This window comes from Panonychus citri, unplaced genomic scaffold (genome assembly GCF_014898815.1).
Source record: "Panonychus citri isolate SS breed McGregor unplaced genomic scaffold, ASM1489881v1 Contig00141, whole genome shotgun sequence".
Classification (NCBI taxonomy): domain Eukaryota; kingdom Metazoa; phylum Arthropoda; class Arachnida; order Trombidiformes; family Tetranychidae; genus Panonychus; species Panonychus citri.
In genome coordinates, this window is record NW_026515546.1 from 2,602,329 (window position 1) to 2,619,719 (window position 17,391).

Sequence of the window (17,391 nt, forward strand, 5' to 3'; positions counted from 1 at the left end):
CTATGTTTATGTGCAATTTAATCAAAGTAATATTTTTGCTTGAAAAGTTTCTCATTGTAAGTTAATTTTTATGGTCTGCAAACAGGAAATTATAACTTACCTTTTTGATTGTTATGATTAAATGATTCCCAGAACAATTGTTCAGTTAATCAGTTTCGTAGATAACCAATTAGATCATTGATTTCTGAGAACCGAATAAATTTTTTCAGGGAAGATTTTAAATCCATTCAAATCTTAATCTCCAACATTCAAATGGATAATGATTATTATCAGAGGACATTCATTAGATAAATAATATAAATTGTCAGATTTGTTCTCAAGTTTTTTTATTGATTGATAATTAGTCTTAATCACCATGTTCTTTTATCCTTAAGAATAAGAAGAAAATGGAAATACATGTATTAAGATTAGAGGAGATTAGATAATTTTCTTTAAATTCTCTCGGCATCAACGAAAAAGAAAACAAGTATTAATAGAAAATAAATGATGAGAAAATGATACTTTTATCATCAGCCAGCTATGGACTTACCTGGTTTATCAATAGCTTAACTTTCTGGTGTCATGATTGGAGGTGTTAATGTGTGAAATTGAATCAGTTTCATGTTGATTCGGATGAAGAAAATGAAGAAAAAAACTTTGAGAACCTCAACAAGTTTCCATCAGTTATCATGATGATCAACAGTAGCAGAATCCAAATGATTTTCAACGCAAAGGTTTGCCCTTAACGGTCCGATACAAGATTCAGACTCACCCCAGGCTTTTGGGCTTCAATTCAAGGATAGAGAGAGAGAGAGAGAGAGAGAGAGAGAAAAATAAACAAAACGTTGAGCGTCTCAGTAAAGTAAATTTGAGGCCAATAACACGGAAGCGCATGAAAAGGAAGATCCGTTGATGGACCACTTTTTCGGGGCTATCTGTTTGGACTAAAGACTAATATAAACACCCGGTAACCTTTTCGCAGCATTTTAACTCTTGAAACCAGTTTCATATGAATTGAGGCATTGGAATGGTTTTATTATCGAGATCCCGTTATCAAATCAACTATTACAATCAAAGTTGATGTAACAAGTTATTCAGTTTGTTTTTCTTATTAAAGGTCATAAACTCTAATTAGGAGGCCCTTTTCAGATCAAATATTGGCAAAAAAATTACGATAAATGGTCGGTAACATTTGTTGATAACAAATCAATTGAAATAATTAACAAGTCACGATGATTGTTGGGGCGAAAGTTTAATCCATCAATGGGCCAACCAACGATTTGTACAAGCAAAATTAAAATAACCTCGTTCATCTTACCATCATCATCATATTAATAATTAACAAATAACCAATATGTTTTTGGGTTAATATTTAACCCAAGAAAAATGAAATCGGACCATTCAATTTGAATAACAGTCAAATTTAAGTTGTTTTCCGTAACTGTTAACAATCAAAAAGATTTGAAGTCAACATGATATATTTTACATGTTCGAACGCTCGATTTTCTCGATTCTTGCTTCTCGATCAATTGATAGTTTAAATTTCGAATTGTAATTAACTAACTTGTATAACTGTTGATGAAAAGTTTGATTTTGCTGTTAGAAGTTTAATTAGTCAATTAACCTGAATTTTTTTTTTCATTGTAAACTGAATTTAAATTGAAACTAGTGTTTGTTAAGAGCTAAACGTGGATGGAGAAAGTTACGGAGTCGATTAATTAACAATAAGTTGCTTTTATTAATTTCATTGAAATTAATTAAACTATTTACTGTTTGATAGTTTGGATAATTGGTTTGTTTTGGTTAGTTTTTTTTGAGGTAAGAGAGAGAGAGAGAGAGAGAGAAAATTGAATGCGGAAGTTTTAAAATAGGAACACAATTAACAGAGAAAATTTAATTTAGTAAGAATTAGTTAATTAGAATTCGAAAGTTAGTTTATGCATCACACATGTTGATGAAAGCGTTTACTTCTTGGGCGTTTGTTGGAGTAGCTGGTAGGATATAAGTTCCTCGTCCGAAACTACCTTCAACTGCTTCTGATTTATCAGATACGATGATGGCATATCCAGTATCGAATTCAGGGCAGGTACATTCTCGGTTGATTCCATAATCTGCCCAGTTAAGTGGATGCTTTGGTTTATTGAAGTGAGTGGTGGTCAAATAGGATCCACAGCTTTCTGAACTTGCTCTGATTTGGGCTAGAATAACGGTGCTGTTACAAAGTTTGTCAACCATGTCAACATCAATTCGAGGTCGACAATCGGGACAAGTTGTAGGTTCTTCGACTGGACAACTGACACTCTTAGTCATGGTAGATTTCAATTCAGTGGCTGCTTGCTTGTAGGCTATTAAACATCGGGAAAAAATGAGCATTTCATTCAATCAGAAAATAATAATTCGAATCAAAATCTCTCTATTTACCTGATCTTTGGGGTTTTGGGGAATTCAATGCAAAGCCAGATCCCAATCGATTTGGAGTTGAATTTGGAACTGAAGGAGTTGTGGGTGGTTTGTTCATGGCGGTTGGTACTCTCTGTGGGTTTGCTGATTGAGTGGCTTTTGGAGAGAAATTGTTTTCATATCTAAATTGAGTTCCTCGGCCTGAATGCAAATAAAGAAGCGTCACAATGCCGTCATTATTGTATAAATTGGATGTCACGAAATAACCAGTCTTTAATAAGCCTGGAGGAGAGCGGTAAAACTTCCCGGCGGATTGCTTAAATTCAAGTTGTGGACTGATGGTTCGTTGGCTATTTTGATGAGAAAAGTCTGAACATGGAGCAGGTTTGTTCAAAATTACTGATCATAATTTACATACTCTAGATTTTATCTTCAAGTTTACTATGAGAATAGTAGAGAAACTAAATAGATAAACTAAACGATGAGACGAGAGGAATCTAAATCTTTAGAACGTTACTAGATCTAAACTAAACTAAACTTATAACCAGTGAAAAGTTACCAAACTAACGATAAGAAAATCATGATTGAGCATAGAATTTATAAAAGTGAGATGTCACTTACTCATGGCGTTTTGGGCACTACGGTAATTGTATGTTGATGGTGGAGAGTAAGGTGCTGGAGCATATCCTTTCATTGGAGCTTCGTAAGCGGGTGCTGAGTAAGCTGGTGCTGGGTAAGCTGGTGTATATCCCTTCACTGGAGCTTCATAAGCTGGTGCTTGGTAAGCTGGTGCTTCATATGCAGGAGCTTGATAAGCTGGTGCTTGATAAGCTGGTGCTTGATAAGCTGGTGCTGGATAAGCTGGAGCGTAAGCTGGTGCTGGATAAGCTGGAGCGTAAGCTGGTGCTGGATAAGCTGGAGCGTAAGCTGGTGCTGGGTAAGCTGGTTCGTAAGCGGGTCCATAAGCTGGTGGTTGAGGGTATCCCTTAACGGGTGCTTCATAAGCTGGCGCTTGGTAAGCTTGTTCGTATGCTGGTGCTGAGTAAGCTGGTGGTGGTGGAGCGTATCCTTTAACTGGAGCTTCATAAGCTGGTGATTGATAAGCTGGTGCTTCATATGCAGGAGCTTGATAAGCTGGTGCTGGATAAGCTGGTGCTGGATAAGCTGGTGCTGGATAAGCTGGTGCTGGATAAGCTGGTGCTGGATAAGCTGGTGCTGGATAAGCTGGAGCGTAAGCTGGTGCTGGAGCGTAAGCTGGTGCTGGATAAGCTGGATAAGCTGGAGCGTAAGCTGGTGGTGGTGGTGGTGGAGCGTATCCTTTCACTGGAGCTTCATAAGCTGGTGCTTCATATGCAGGAGCTTGATAAGCTGGAGCGTAAGCTGGTGCTGGGTAAGCTGGTTCGTAAGCGGGTCCATAAGCTGGTGGTTGAGGGTATCCCTTAACTGGAGTTTCATAAGCTGGTGCTTGATAGGTTGGTGGCTCGTATGATTGAGCTGGGTAATTTTGTTCGTATGCTGGTGGTGGAGCATATCCTTTGACAGGTGCTTCATAAGTTGGGTAAGCTGGAGCATAAGCTGGTGCTGGATAAGCTGGTGCTGGAGCGTAGGCTGGTGCTGGATAAGCTGGAGCGTAAGCTGGTGCTGGGTAAGCTGGTTCGTAAGCGGGTCCATAAGCTGGTGGTTGAGGGTATCCCTTAACTGGTGCTTCGTATGATGGTGCTTGGTAGGTTGGTGGCTCGTATGATTGAGCTGGTGCTGGGTAAGCAGGTTCATATGCTGGAGCTTGTTCATAAACTGGTGGTTGAGGGTATCCCTTTACTGGTGCTTCGTATGAGGGTGCTGGATAATTGGGTGCTGGGTATGAAGGCTCATAAGATTGTTGTTGTTCCTAAAAATAAAAGGATTATACATATCGGGGTAAGATAAATAATCTGACAGTTTTTAATCATATTAGATTATCATTCCAACACTATTTTCGCCACTTTTAAACATCGTTGCGAAACCTCTAATTGTAGGGATAACGATAATGCAATTTGATGGTAAAGATTTTCTAGTTATTTTAAGTTTGTAATTGCAGCTCAATTGCTCTAGCCTGAAGAGTAATCAAAATCATTAGATTTTATGATTACTATATATAATTTACTTGATTAGATTCACGCATACATTTAATGACGAAATCACTTACTACGTAGCTTTTTGGTTCATCATAGCTTCCTTTCTTTTCAGGGTTAGCGGAACGGTTTTGAATGGGTGATGCTTGAGAATTAGAGGGATCTACAGCACGACGAGATCGGGTGACACATTCTTTTTCGATGGGAACAGTTCCGACCAAAGGTTGACTAGTGAAATCTGAACCATCGAATGCGTAGATAGTAGCAATTGGCTCTTCGTCTTCAATCATTTCACCAACTTTTTCCATTGGAACATCAAAACATTCGTCTTGTTGGCGTCTGATAACTAAGAAGTTAGTATTTCCAACTGGTCGATACATTTCAACTGGAGTTCTTCGGAGAGCCATCAATTGATCGAGAGCAGTCAAGTCAATCATATAGTTAGATGGAAGATCAACTTTGTAAACATATGATTGTCGTTCAGTTTCTTGATTATTAGGGCAGATGGTGATTTTTTGTTCACAGGATTCACTCATTTTTTGCTGGCTCTTGATTATCTTGAAACCTCTTCGAACGTAAGGAGCAACAGTTTCGCCTTCTCGAGTTGACCAGTTGCCTTCTCGAGTCTCTTCATTTACAACAGGGAAGGTACCATTGTATTTTTGGACTTCAATCTCTTGGTTTCGTTCCAAAAGAGCGCAACCTGGAGCTAAGATTTCCAATAAAAGGTTTTCAACCTTTTGAGGCATGTTAACCTTTTGAATCTCGAAAGGTCCAAGGCTCATTCTTTCGCTGTTGAGAGAAATGTCGAGGTTTGATTCTTTCATGTTGGATTTGTTTGATGAAAGTTTTGGCCAAGCTCGGGTAACGGCAAGGGTGACAAGTGGGTCGTGAAGAGTCAAGTCAGATGAGACCAATTTTTGAATTTGATCTTGAAGGTTTTCAGTTTGATTCAAAGCGAGTTTAGCGAGAACGAGGAAAGCTCGAGCTCGGACAATCTCTTCATGGGTTTTTTCGTGGGATTTACGATCGGCAATTGTGGCGAATCGCTCAGGAATAGATCGAGTTTCCTCTTTGTTCAATCGTCGAAGATTCTCCTTTCGAGCGTTGACTTCGAAGTTTTCAATAAGAGATTGAGCATTATCAATTCGATTGAGTCGAGCGTAAAGCAAAGCAGCCATGGCTCTGGTCAAAGAGTCCATTTCGTCTTCGTTAATTTGACCAATACATCTGGCGGCTTTTCTCAAAAGAACCTTGGGAGTTTGACTAGATTCAGACATGGTTGCAGCAACGAATGCAGTCATCTCATGTCGTGAAGCATTGTGACCGAAAGGCCACATTGAGGAACCGGCGTTGGCGAATTTTTTTTGTTGGAAACAACCATCCTTGGACATTTGACTAATAATAAAGTCAAAGGTTGGGTTGATCACTTCAGCACCTCCAAAGATTGGTAACTTGGCTTGAGCTTGTGAGAGGGTTCGGTAAGCAAGAGCGGTAGCAACGAGGGATTTGCCTCGATGAGAACCTCCATAGACTGAGTATGAGCCATCACTTAATCGGAAAAGAGCTAATTGTTGGTTTAAACTAACAAGAGCTTCCCGAAGTTTGGATAAAACAGCAGATGGGAGAGACTTGTGTTCGTATAAGTCCATCAAAGCGTTGAATTTGTTGAGAACTTCAAAGATGTTCTTTCGGATTGGTTCATCATCACGGAATTGTTTCAAGAAAACGGTGATCAAATCTCGAGTAGCAAGAGTTTCCTTTTCATTCAACATATGCTTAAGAGATTTCTTGGTTTTTTCGCAAGCGATTTCATATGATCGTCGGGTCACTTTTGGTTCGTGGGATTCAATGTTGGTCTTGAGAAGAATTGATTGAGTTTCAAAGTTTTCAATCAATGAATTACATTCTTCAGCCATAGATTTAGCAAATTTAGCCTTGACATTAAGGTTAAGTGGACCCTTTTGAAGGGGCTTAACTTTAAGGGTAACTTTGGTGGTCTTTGAACAGGCACAAACTTTTGGTAATTCAGATTGGATTTCAACAGCTGAGTTGGGTTCAACTGATAATTCAACTGGAACACATTCAGATTGTTTGATGCTTGATTCGTCTCGTTTAATGAAGATTGAAATATCTCGAACAACTTTGTCAGACATTTTGTTTGGTAAATCGTGTTCCAAGTGAACTGGAGCAGCTTTCAATGATTTTCGGACGTTGTATGATCGGATTCCTTTGGCTTGGTCTAAACAGATAGCGTTAACAGAAATAGCTGATTTACCAGCAAGAGTTGATGGATGGTAGTTTTGGAGCCATTCCTTGAATTCATGTCGTGATCCCCAGAAGAGAAGATCCTTGACTAATGAGTTTTCTAATCGGTTAAGGTGAGCCAGATCAGCTGAATCAGCAAGAGAGTTCATTATGTTTTCTGAGTATGGAAGGTAGTGTCGGATGGCAATGAGAGCTTCGAGTGATCGGTTTCGGATGGCCTCATCGAAAACATCCCATTCACATGGCTTGTTGAAAATGTCAGTTCGTGAGTCAACAGCATGAAGACCAATTTCTTTGAAGCTGTCCCAATTGTTTTTGAAGTCAATCATCAAAGGTTGTTTGTGAGTTCGGTTTTGTAATGCCAATGAGCATTTGTCCCATTCGAAGGTCTTGGTGTAGATGTCATCGAATTTCTCCAACAATTTGTGGATCTTTTGTTCAGTCAATTTACCTCGTTGATCAGAGGTACCAACAGAGAATGAGCATGGAACATTTTCTTCAACAAGGAAGTTAACATTGAGTCGATTGGTTTCATCATCAAGGGTAACATCCATCAAAGAATCATCTTTAAGACAATCTTTAAGGTAGGCAATTGAGTCGGAGATGAGTTCACCTCGTGAGTCAAGACCATAGAAGACAACTCGGTTCATTGGAGTGTATTGGTGTGAAGCATCATCATAGACGTTAGCGAAGAAAACTTCATTTTCTTCAGGCCATTCACCGATGAGCATGTCAGCTTCAGGGGTCCATGGGGCAGGTGAAAGTTTAACACTCTTGGTTTCGGCAGCAGAAACTCGTCCAACTGGTTGGAGGAACAATCTGTCGAAAGCTTGAGTACCATTTCGGGTCATGAGGACAGTGTATTTGGTAGCTTCTGGCATATTCTTCTTGCATGATCGCATTCGTACGATTGGTTCAATGATGAATTGATCTCGAGATTCCTCAACCCATGGGTGAACAACAAAGTTTTGTTTGTGATCAGCAACACCAGGAATGGTAGCTTCGATCATGATTTGCTTGGTGGTTCGTTCAACGGGTGGGATGATGAATTTGATTGAACCTTCAGCAGATGAGATGAAAGTTTTACAAATCTTTTCAACATTTTCCTCAAATTGCCAAGGTTTGCTGGCAGTTTGGTAACAGATTTCAACTTCAGCGTTAGGAAGAGGAGTGTAGTCTGGTCGTTCAACGAAGAAATAACCAAAATATGGAAGACCGAGTTTGAAGTAGTTCTTAACCAAAGCAGTTGAAGGAACTCGAAGATGAACATGGGATCGGACAATTGGAAGGTACAAAGGTAAGACACCGACTGGGTATTTGCTTTCCTTATCTAAGAGCTCAATGGAACCTTGGATTGCTTTACCAACGATGTTTGACCATTGTAAGGTATCATTTTTGAGGTAAAAGTGAGCACAACCTTCTTCCAACTGCAAATCAATGCAAAAAAAAAGAGGTTAGAATTTTGCGAACAAAGATAAAAGTTAAGATAAAGAGGACATGAGTAGAATCTGAAAAATCTATTTAGCTAAATAAACAGAAAATAAACTTACGGTAAGATCCTTGGCAAGGTAGTGACCATAATGGTTCTTAATATTGATCAAACCATTTTCATATTGGAGACCTTGTTTGTCTTCAGCACAGATAACCATTCGGTGGACATCTTCATTAGCAAGAATGTAGTCACCACCTTGTTTAACCTTCAAGACAACTTCAGGGTCAACTATTAAACGAAACCATTACAGAAAAAAAACAATCAATTAATTACACAAAAAAACCCATTGAAATGAAGAAGGAAAAAAATACAAAAAATTGAAACACAAAAATAAACGAATCATCAAGATCAAAGAAGATCAACCACCAAACGAACGGAATTCACAAAACACAACCAAATCAATTAAACTAATTAAACGAAAAGTGAAAGAAGAAAATCAATTAATCAATAAAGAGACAAAATTCAGATGATTAATCAATTAACGAAAAAGAATCTGAATGTTAATTGTTATTTTCTTCAAAAAGAATAGAATAAAAAAGGTAAACAGAATTCGAACCATCAGATGGATAACAAGCGAAGAACAAGTTAACTGTTGATTCGTTGGCGGAAAAACATTTCTCTCTATATTGATGAGATAAAATCTCCAATTAAATTTAATTTTCTAATTAAAACTAAATTGTGGCTCCTAAATAATGGATTAATTGTGATTAAGGTCTAATCTTCACCTTCTCTGGTAAGTAAATTAATCTATGAATATGTAAATCAAAAGGATTGAAATTGTCTTTTCCATTACCATTTCCTTTCTCATTTTGGTAAACCTTTCAATCTTATGGTTTTCTTTGAATTTGAAAATTGTTTTTCTTGATGTTAATTATTTTGTTTGACCTTCCACTTCCGGAATTAGATATATTTGTTTGTTGTTACCTTTTTGGGAAACTTTGAAATATTTCTCAATAATTTCACCGGATTTGGTTACTCCGACGATTTTCCAGTTTCCTTCAGTGTTGTATTGGGCAAGTGGAAGTCGATAATGGTTTAATCCATTTTCTAATTGTTCTTTTCTCCATTCCATGACCTTGGTTCTTTCAGCATTGTAAACTGAAACACTGTCGAAGCTTTCACTCCATGGTTTCATCCATCCATCAAAACCAATGGCTCGGAAGTTAAGAACCTCACCAGGTTGATAGATTGGTTTGCTGGTTTCAATCATGGTCATACCATAAGATGGTACAAATCGGACCATTTGGTTAACGTCCAAATGATCGCCAAGTTGGACCTTAACCTTGACAAACTTAGTATCAACCCCTGAGGTTTCAATTTTGAAACATTCTGAGGCTGAAATTAAGTGAAAGAAAATTAAACAATAAGATTAAACAAAGGTAAGAAAAAAAAATTTCAGTGACATTTGACCACCTCGACCCATTCAACTATCTTGTTTATTATTTTAAACTAACAGAAATGACTCCTTGGACATAAACTAATCATTATTCATATACACATTACATTTAAATTTCACAGATAAATGGATAATACTAATCTCTTTAGTTTGAATCATGTCGAAATAATTTCTGGAGGAAAGTGTCGAGGTGATAAGATGATGAAAATTGAATAACAAGAATTGAGATTATCTTACCAGATTTAAGTTGCTTGGAGAAATCAGCGATTTCCTCATTGGTCCTTGGGTTAATCAAAGTAACACGGACTTCCGCATCATCTTCAATGTATTCATTAAGTGAGGTCAAGCAAATTTGGTTAGAAGTGGGTGAAAGAATTTGGGGTAAAGTCAAAAGATATCGTGGAGTTTGAATGATTTGTCTTCATGGAACCACAAGCAGCGGATATAAGAAAAGAAAAGAACGAAAAAAAGAAAAACAATTAATCCAATGTTGAAACGGAAAAGGAAAACAGAGAAATGGAGATAATCTTATTGATTGATTAAAGTTGTAGACCCGATTACACACACAACTACACAGAGACACCAATTAACAAGGAAAATTAACAAAGAAACTTTTTCAATGGTTGTTTCAACTTACTCATTAGAGTGAAGTTTACCGTTAACCAGAACGGTGCTCACAAGGAGGCACGATAGCCAAAAGAGATTCATCCTTTTCCTGTGAGGTACACTGAAAAAAGGAATCAATTGAATGACGAGGCAAACTGATTAATTGGCCCTTTTATACCCTGGACTTAATTACATTGCCAAGAGAGATGAAGATAAGGAGGAAGAGAAAGAAAGAAACGCAAAAAAATGGAGACTCTTCAGTTAATGATGAATTTACAGAAAACAAATGAAGAGATGAAGATGAAGATTATGGTAAAGAGAAAGAGAAAAGTAAGAATATGAAATCTTTCTCGATTCAATCAGATCAATATTTCAATCTGCTGAGTTAATATAATCATCGTGATTATCATTATCACTAATCCAAGATCACAATTAAGATGATCTTATTTCTATCTCTTCAACTCTCATCTTTCATTGGTGTGATGGTTAATCGAAACAATTAACGAGTCATATTGGTAACTATTAGCATGCCATGATGTTGTTCAATTGTTCATTTATTTTATTATAATGATTTTAATATTAATTTTCTCTGTTTCATTTTCTTTCAGATTATTTTTCTTGGTGAATTTTAATTGTGATTAAGTGAAAGTAACAATTTTGACAAAGAAAACAAAGTTTAGCCAAACCGATCAGTAATCAACTAAACACTGGAACCATTTTTTTTATTGCAACTACCAAAATAATAATCAATTCTTAACCACTAAATTTAAAACTAATCACAATTAGTGCTGAGAAATAGCGATAATTGAACAATTAAGGCGAAAGTTTTAATTATTATAATTTAAAAGGTTTTAACCTTTGAAAATAAACTTCAACTTGAATTTCAGTTGATTTTTATCAATCATTTCAAAAGGTGAAACTTTTTATATTTTATTTGATTGGATTTTAATTGCTACGTTATGATGATGATATTTTCACCTCTAATTGTTAACCAACAATTAAAAAGGGATAACAGTGACATTGCCGTTTCTTTTTTGAAGGTAAATGTGATTAAAAAAAGATAGAGGATGATGAAGGTAATTAATGATTACAATTATTTAATCGTTTATGATGATTAGTGATTAAAAATAAAGGGTTCAAGTTATCAATTAGATGAGTGTATTTAGTAAATAGTTATTAATTGTCAGAAATGACAATTATCTCTTTCCACTCTTTCTCTTTGTCTTAATCAAATTAGATTGGAGATCATGTTAACAATTAAATCAACTAACCCTGAAACACTTGAAAGTAATTTTTAATTACTGCTGACAAATTAACAATTAATCATTTACTTTTATCTTTACATTATTTAATCAGTTAACATTAATTTTATCCAATGAGAAAATAATTACGTTTTTTAGCTTAAAACAGCAATTTAGAGTAGTTAATTAACTAAAATGATCAACAATCAGTGATACTAACAATCAACTGATTGTCAATTATTAGCATTCCTATTGAACTTTAAATCTTGAGCATTGAAAAAAAGAGACTTGAACAATTTAATGTTCATTGGATTGTGATTATGATTAATTTTCTAATTTAATTGTAAGTTAACCATTTAATTGTCAACTCAGACTGATTAAGTTGATTTATTTTCATCTCTTAATGTAAATTTTATTCAAAAAATTCAAATGTTGATTTTTTATTCATTTTTCACTCGAGTGATTTATTATATTTCATTCACCAAATTTGACAATTTAACAACAATCAACCAACAAATTAGATTAAATTTTCAACAGTAATCAATTTTGATCGTAACGATTAAGCAGATAAATAGTTAAAAATACAAGCAAATAATTTAAACTCAATTAGGCCTGAAGAGATTGATAAAAATGTTTTTTAAGCTTGATTACAATTAGTTAATCTAATTAACTGATATTCTTGTTAAGTGTTAGTTAATTAGCAAGTTGATTAATTGGCAATTAGTTGATTGTAGCAATAGTGAATAAAAAAGCTTATTGAGCAATATTCATAACCACTTGAATTTGAAACAATATAAAACGTAATTAAAATTAATTTGAATTGTCTCCAATCAATATTAAGAAAGAATTGATAACAATCAAGAGAAAAGAAATCGAAAAATTAACCAAATCAAATTTGATTATCCAACAATTAACATCCAAATTATTGTTTATATCTACAAATTGCCAACAAATTTATTTGAAATCAACGTTAATTGTTACAAAAATAACGATAATCAACATAATTTGTTTACGTGATCGTGATTTAAACAACTGATATTGAACCTTGATTACAATTAAAGATGATGAAAGAGAAATGATCACAGTTAATTAAGTAACTTAATTAACTACTTGTCAACCAGTTTTTGGTGCAAAATAATAATGTGGTGATCAATAATTATTTTTAATTCTGACAATTGTTTTCAAACTGAATTACCAAATTATTAATAGTTGTACAATTTTCTTAATTGTCACAAAATATTAAGACTTTTTGTTTGAACACAATTAATTAATATTTATAACATGATTCATACTTAAGATTATACAAAAAGTATTCAAATTAATTAAAAAATATTGAAAATTAATTGTTGATTAACTGTAACAATTTAAAACTTGTAAAAACTAAAGTCAAGATTTTGGATACAAAAGTTTAAAAAAAAATCACAGATTCAGTTACATTGAATGATAATCATCAATGGTTATCATTGTGAACACTGATTGTTGATTAAATGGTTAGAACAGCAATTTTAATGATGATCATGTTTAAGATGATGATTGAGAAATTGAGAAAGTTATCAATTTCATCGATTATCACAAACGAGAGTTTTTTTGCCAATATTAACGCAATTTCATCATTAAATTATGTTCTCTCAGTGAAAGCGGTTTTAATTTCACATCAATTTAATCAACAATCAAATTTAAAATTTGATTATTGTTATTGTTGTTGTTTACTATGTTTCGACTTGGTGCTTCACTAATTCATTGTGTTTATGATTGTTTTCTGACTTCTTATCTGCTGATTATTATTACTGTTGCTGGATCATGATGATTATGATGATGATCATCATCATCATAATCAGTTGCTCTTGTTTTATTATATGATTATATTGTCATCATCATCATCGCTGTCATCTTGTTGTTTGAATGGAGAAACTGGTTTTCCGGTTATACTTCATTAACTTTTGTCTCTCTCAATATTATGACAATTATTGATGTTGCATTAACGGTGATGATTAGATGAAGATGTGAGTATGATGATGCTTGGTGATAATAATGATGAGAAATGTAATTTCATTTGTTGATGATGATTGTTAACCCATTAGAATAGCCTGTTGATAATAAGATAAAATAACAATTAGATAAATTAATCGACACTATTAATGATAAGTAATAATTGTTAACAAGATAATCGACCGCACCCAAGTTTTGGCTTACATCTTCTTATTTCGGTAGAGAGAATATCATCAAAAATCAAGGCCAAACAATAGATTATTATAATAAATGTTACAAGAAGATAAATGATGATGACAGAAGAAGTTGAATGAAGATAAAAAGAGAAAGTTGCAAACCGTCAAAATCCACCAAACATATGATTGAGTTGTGATCTTTTTACTTTCCAATCGTTTTGAACTGACAACTTTCCATGTTAATTACAAACAAAACTAACTGTTCACATGGTTGTTAATCACGATGGTGATGGAAAAATGTTCCAAATTATTCATCTTTGTAACAATAGCGAAAACCAAACATGTGATCTAATCTATAAAAGAGAAGAAGAGAAAATAAAATTAAAATCAAAATATACAATTGAACTCATAATCTAATCAACAATTAAATATTTATAATTTTCTTTAATGTCACGGTCAAATTGTTCAATCAATTAACAGGTTGATAAATTGCGAGTAATGAACTTGATCAATAACAATCAACAAATTAGACACTTGAATCAAGAAAAACATGTAAATATGATGGAAATTTTTTTTCTATAATTGAAAAGACAAAGAAACGGAAAAGTGAATAAGAAAAAGTTTTACCTTAGAACAATTGAATTAAATTGAATCAATTTGATTGTTGATTAATTGTTCACATAATCGATGAAAAGGGTGATAATTAAACAATTTAGAACAATTTAAATGACAACAATTAACCAAGAAACAAGAAGAACAACAAAAAAAAAGGTTAAAACACTTTTTCCATTGGAAACAAAATTAACAGAAAATCAGAAAAAGGGGTTGACATGATTGGAAGAATAGAAGAAAAAAATGATTAAATGATTGATAGTTAATCGATTTGAAGTTAATTGTCTTTTCCATAGTTAATTGTGATTATGTGGGTTCGTAAATGATGAAATGTGTTTGAACAGAAGTAAAAACAAGAGAGAAAAAGAGACTAAAAGAAAGAGAAACTTTGAAGAGAAAATAAGAGAAAGAAAGAAGAAGAGGCCAAATGTCGACAGAGAGAATTAACAGTTAGACAGAGAAATCGAATCTCTTTTTATTCTAACATATTGAGAATCTGTTTTTCTATTCTCGTGTTGGTTTATCCTTCTTGTTGATTTATTTTCTTTTCTCTTTGTTTTCTGTTGGATTTTTTATTCTTCTCAATTTCTATTGATATTGTTGATTATGTCACTATTCTAATTGTTGTTCTAAAAGAAACAAATAACAGAAAGAAATCATTTTCTCTGTTTTGGAAACAGTTCTGTTTTCTTTGGGTGTGTTTGGTGGAGTATGAATTTTCCTACTTCTCTGCAACATCATAACCTTTACCCTAATCAATGGATTAAAAATTCTTGGGTTCCCTTTGGATGGAAGATTATCTTTACCATTTTGTTAACATTCTATTTAATTTCATCAACTGTCAACTCTCAGAATGTTGATTACCTTTATCACAATCGAGTTTATCGACAGAATATCTTATCAGGCCTGAAGCGTCAAAATCAGCCTGTGGTGGTTGATCCTTCAGTTGATGATTATACGGTGGACAATTATGAGAAAACACGGTTTAAATTTAGATCTTCTGACAATAATATTGGAGCAGGAGATTATCGTATCTCTAACCAGGGTGTTAAAGGTAATGGTGATTATACCTTTGGATTAGATGATTCATATTCCACCAGCCCCTTGGATAGTGTTAACTCTAATAACAATGAAAACCTTCAGCGTCTTCACCAAGAACAGCCTCAAGTTGTCAATCAAAATGGAGATTCTGATGTATCGAGCTTCTTCAAGTCCACTCCGTTATCTTCATCTCAGCTTAAGGCCCCGAGTTTCCATGTTGATTCTTCCCAACCGATGACTATGTACACACGAACTTCATCTTTAGCTTCAGCCAGAATTCATACCGATTCCGAAGATTCAGTTGAAAATCTATTCTTTGTTGGATCGGTTATTGGTGTTACCTTTGTTGGAATCTTTTTGGTCGTTGCTACCGGATATTTTGTCCATCGAATTAACATTCAAAGGCGAGCAGCAGCGGACGTTGAATATCCGGCTTATGGAGTAGTTGGACCGGGAGCTTCTTTAAAGGAGAAAGAATCTTTATCGTCAGTTAAATCAACATCGGGAACATCTAAAGGAGCATCGGGTAGTGGAACTGTTGGTGGACCAGGATCATTATCTCCCAGTGGTGATCGTAGGTTAGCTCAATCAGCACAAATGTACCATTATCATCATCAGAAACAACAGATGATCTCTTCGGATAAACTGGCCACCGAGGCCGGTGGTCAACATCCGTCAACATCTGAGGTTGACTCTGAGGAGGAGGAAAATGAAGAAGGTGATTACACCGTCTATGAGTGTCCTGGCTTAGCTTCAACCGGAGAGTTGGAGGTAAAAAACCCGCTCTTTCAAGATGATATAACTCCAATATCTTCACCATCCGTAGGTAATTCAAAGCAAGCTGGTAATTAAATTATGACAATCAGAATGGCAAAGATTGTAAACTCGTTCAATCAACTTTAATTATCAACAGCAAAGAAAACAATCATTCCAAATAATTAAAATCGAATCAGAAATTCAATCAAATCTAACCAACTCTTCAAAACGAAATCAATTCCAGTTAATCTTCCTCGTCTCTCTCTCTCTCTCTCTATCACTCACTATCTCTCTAATTGAATAATCAAAACAAACTAATTGGTAATGTTAAAACAAATCGTTGTTATTTCTTCAAGTTTAATTATGTTCCCTCTTCGGATAATATGGATCACAGTTAATCATAATGCACAACAATCAAAGCGGAAAAATGGGCTAACAAATGTCGATCATCAGTAAATGAGATAAATTCATCAGGAAAGCATGACTGATTTAGAAAAAGAAAGACAACAATTAACTGTTTAATTGTATCATCTTCTTTTTTTCTTGTTAATCAGTTATTACATTTACTGTAATCAAAGATGTACAATCAACAATCAGTTGTGTAAAACACTAAAAATTGAAAATTAATCATAATCAGTAAATCAACGGACATGTTTCATGATAAAAACAGTTTTTATTGCTCATTATTGTTTCCAATTACAGTGAATTGGAAAGATCGAAGCCAAAAAAGATACCATAATTAAAAGATGAACAATTAACATGAAAAAGTTAATCAAAGTTACAATCAAGTTAATCACAAGAAGCAGGAGTAACATGAACATCATTTATATTGGTTAAACGTGGTTAATACAATATATTAAATGAAAGAAATCAAGTGTTATCATTGTGACGACCAATTTGTTAATCATCAAGTAAATTTTCATCTAATTGTTGATTCCAATTGTGATCTTAATTGTGTGATTTAAACAATCTCAGGCTCAATGGATGGTAACGATTTCCAATATTACAACAATTAAGAAAAGAAAGTGAACTTTTCATTTTTCTTTTCGCACTTGTAACAATTTAAACTGGATTAGAAAAAGTGATTAAAAGAAGATGAGAAAATGATTAAAAGATTATAAAGACAATTAAGATGATGAAGATGAGAAATTAAATTTAATTGTAGCAAAAAAAGTGATTTAATCAATTTGTATGGATCATTCAATTTCACCCTTTCTAATCAACATTTAAAGTTTAACTTTCCATAACAATTTAATTCTAACAATTTAAACATCTCCACTCCCAACTAATTTAATTCACTATTCAGTTAATAGTAATTTATAAT

The 17,391-nt window shown here is 34.1% G+C and overlaps 2 protein-coding genes and 1 long non-coding RNA gene across 9 annotated transcripts; 2 read left to right on the plus strand and 1 right to left on the minus strand.

Annotated features, from left to right (window-relative positions):
* Positions 1-1,839: 1,839 nt before the first annotated feature.
* LOC128395705 (uncharacterized) lies at positions 1,840-10,425 on the minus strand. 7 transcript variants are annotated; one of them, XM_053356175.1, is made up of 9 exons: positions 10,284-10,425; positions 9,884-10,065; positions 9,175-9,585; positions 8,309-8,478; positions 4,568-8,185; positions 4,165-4,267; positions 3,001-3,789; positions 2,401-2,580; positions 1,840-2,324 (listed from the first exon to the last, which is right to left on the minus strand). In XM_053356175.1, exons 1-9 carry the CDS (start codon positions 10,352-10,354, stop codon positions 1,915-1,917), a joined length of 5,934 nt encoding a protein of 1,977 aa, XP_053212150.1. In that variant the 5' UTR covers positions 10,355-10,425; the 3' UTR covers positions 1,840-1,914. The 7 variants fall into 7 exon arrangements, with proteins under 7 accessions (XP_053212150.1, XP_053212148.1, XP_053212149.1 ...); XM_053356173.1 differs by having other exon boundaries at positions 3,001-4,044; XM_053356174.1 differs by having other exon boundaries at positions 4,565-8,185.
* LOC128395714 (uncharacterized) lies at positions 9,487-11,336 on the plus strand. Its single transcript, XR_008326703.1, has 3 exons — positions 9,487-9,629; positions 9,769-10,767; positions 10,861-11,336. It is a non-coding gene; the product is annotated as an uncharacterized LOC128395714 (long non-coding RNA).
* A 3,414-nt stretch (positions 11,337-14,750) lies between these two features.
* Positions 14,751-16,734, plus strand: LOC128395710 (protein cab-1-like). The gene has a single exon (XM_053356181.1). It carries the CDS (start codon positions 14,982-14,984, stop codon positions 16,161-16,163), a length of 1,182 nt encoding a protein of 393 aa, XP_053212156.1. The 5' UTR covers positions 14,751-14,981; the 3' UTR covers positions 16,164-16,734.
* The last annotated feature ends 657 nt before the right edge of the window (positions 16,735-17,391 follow it).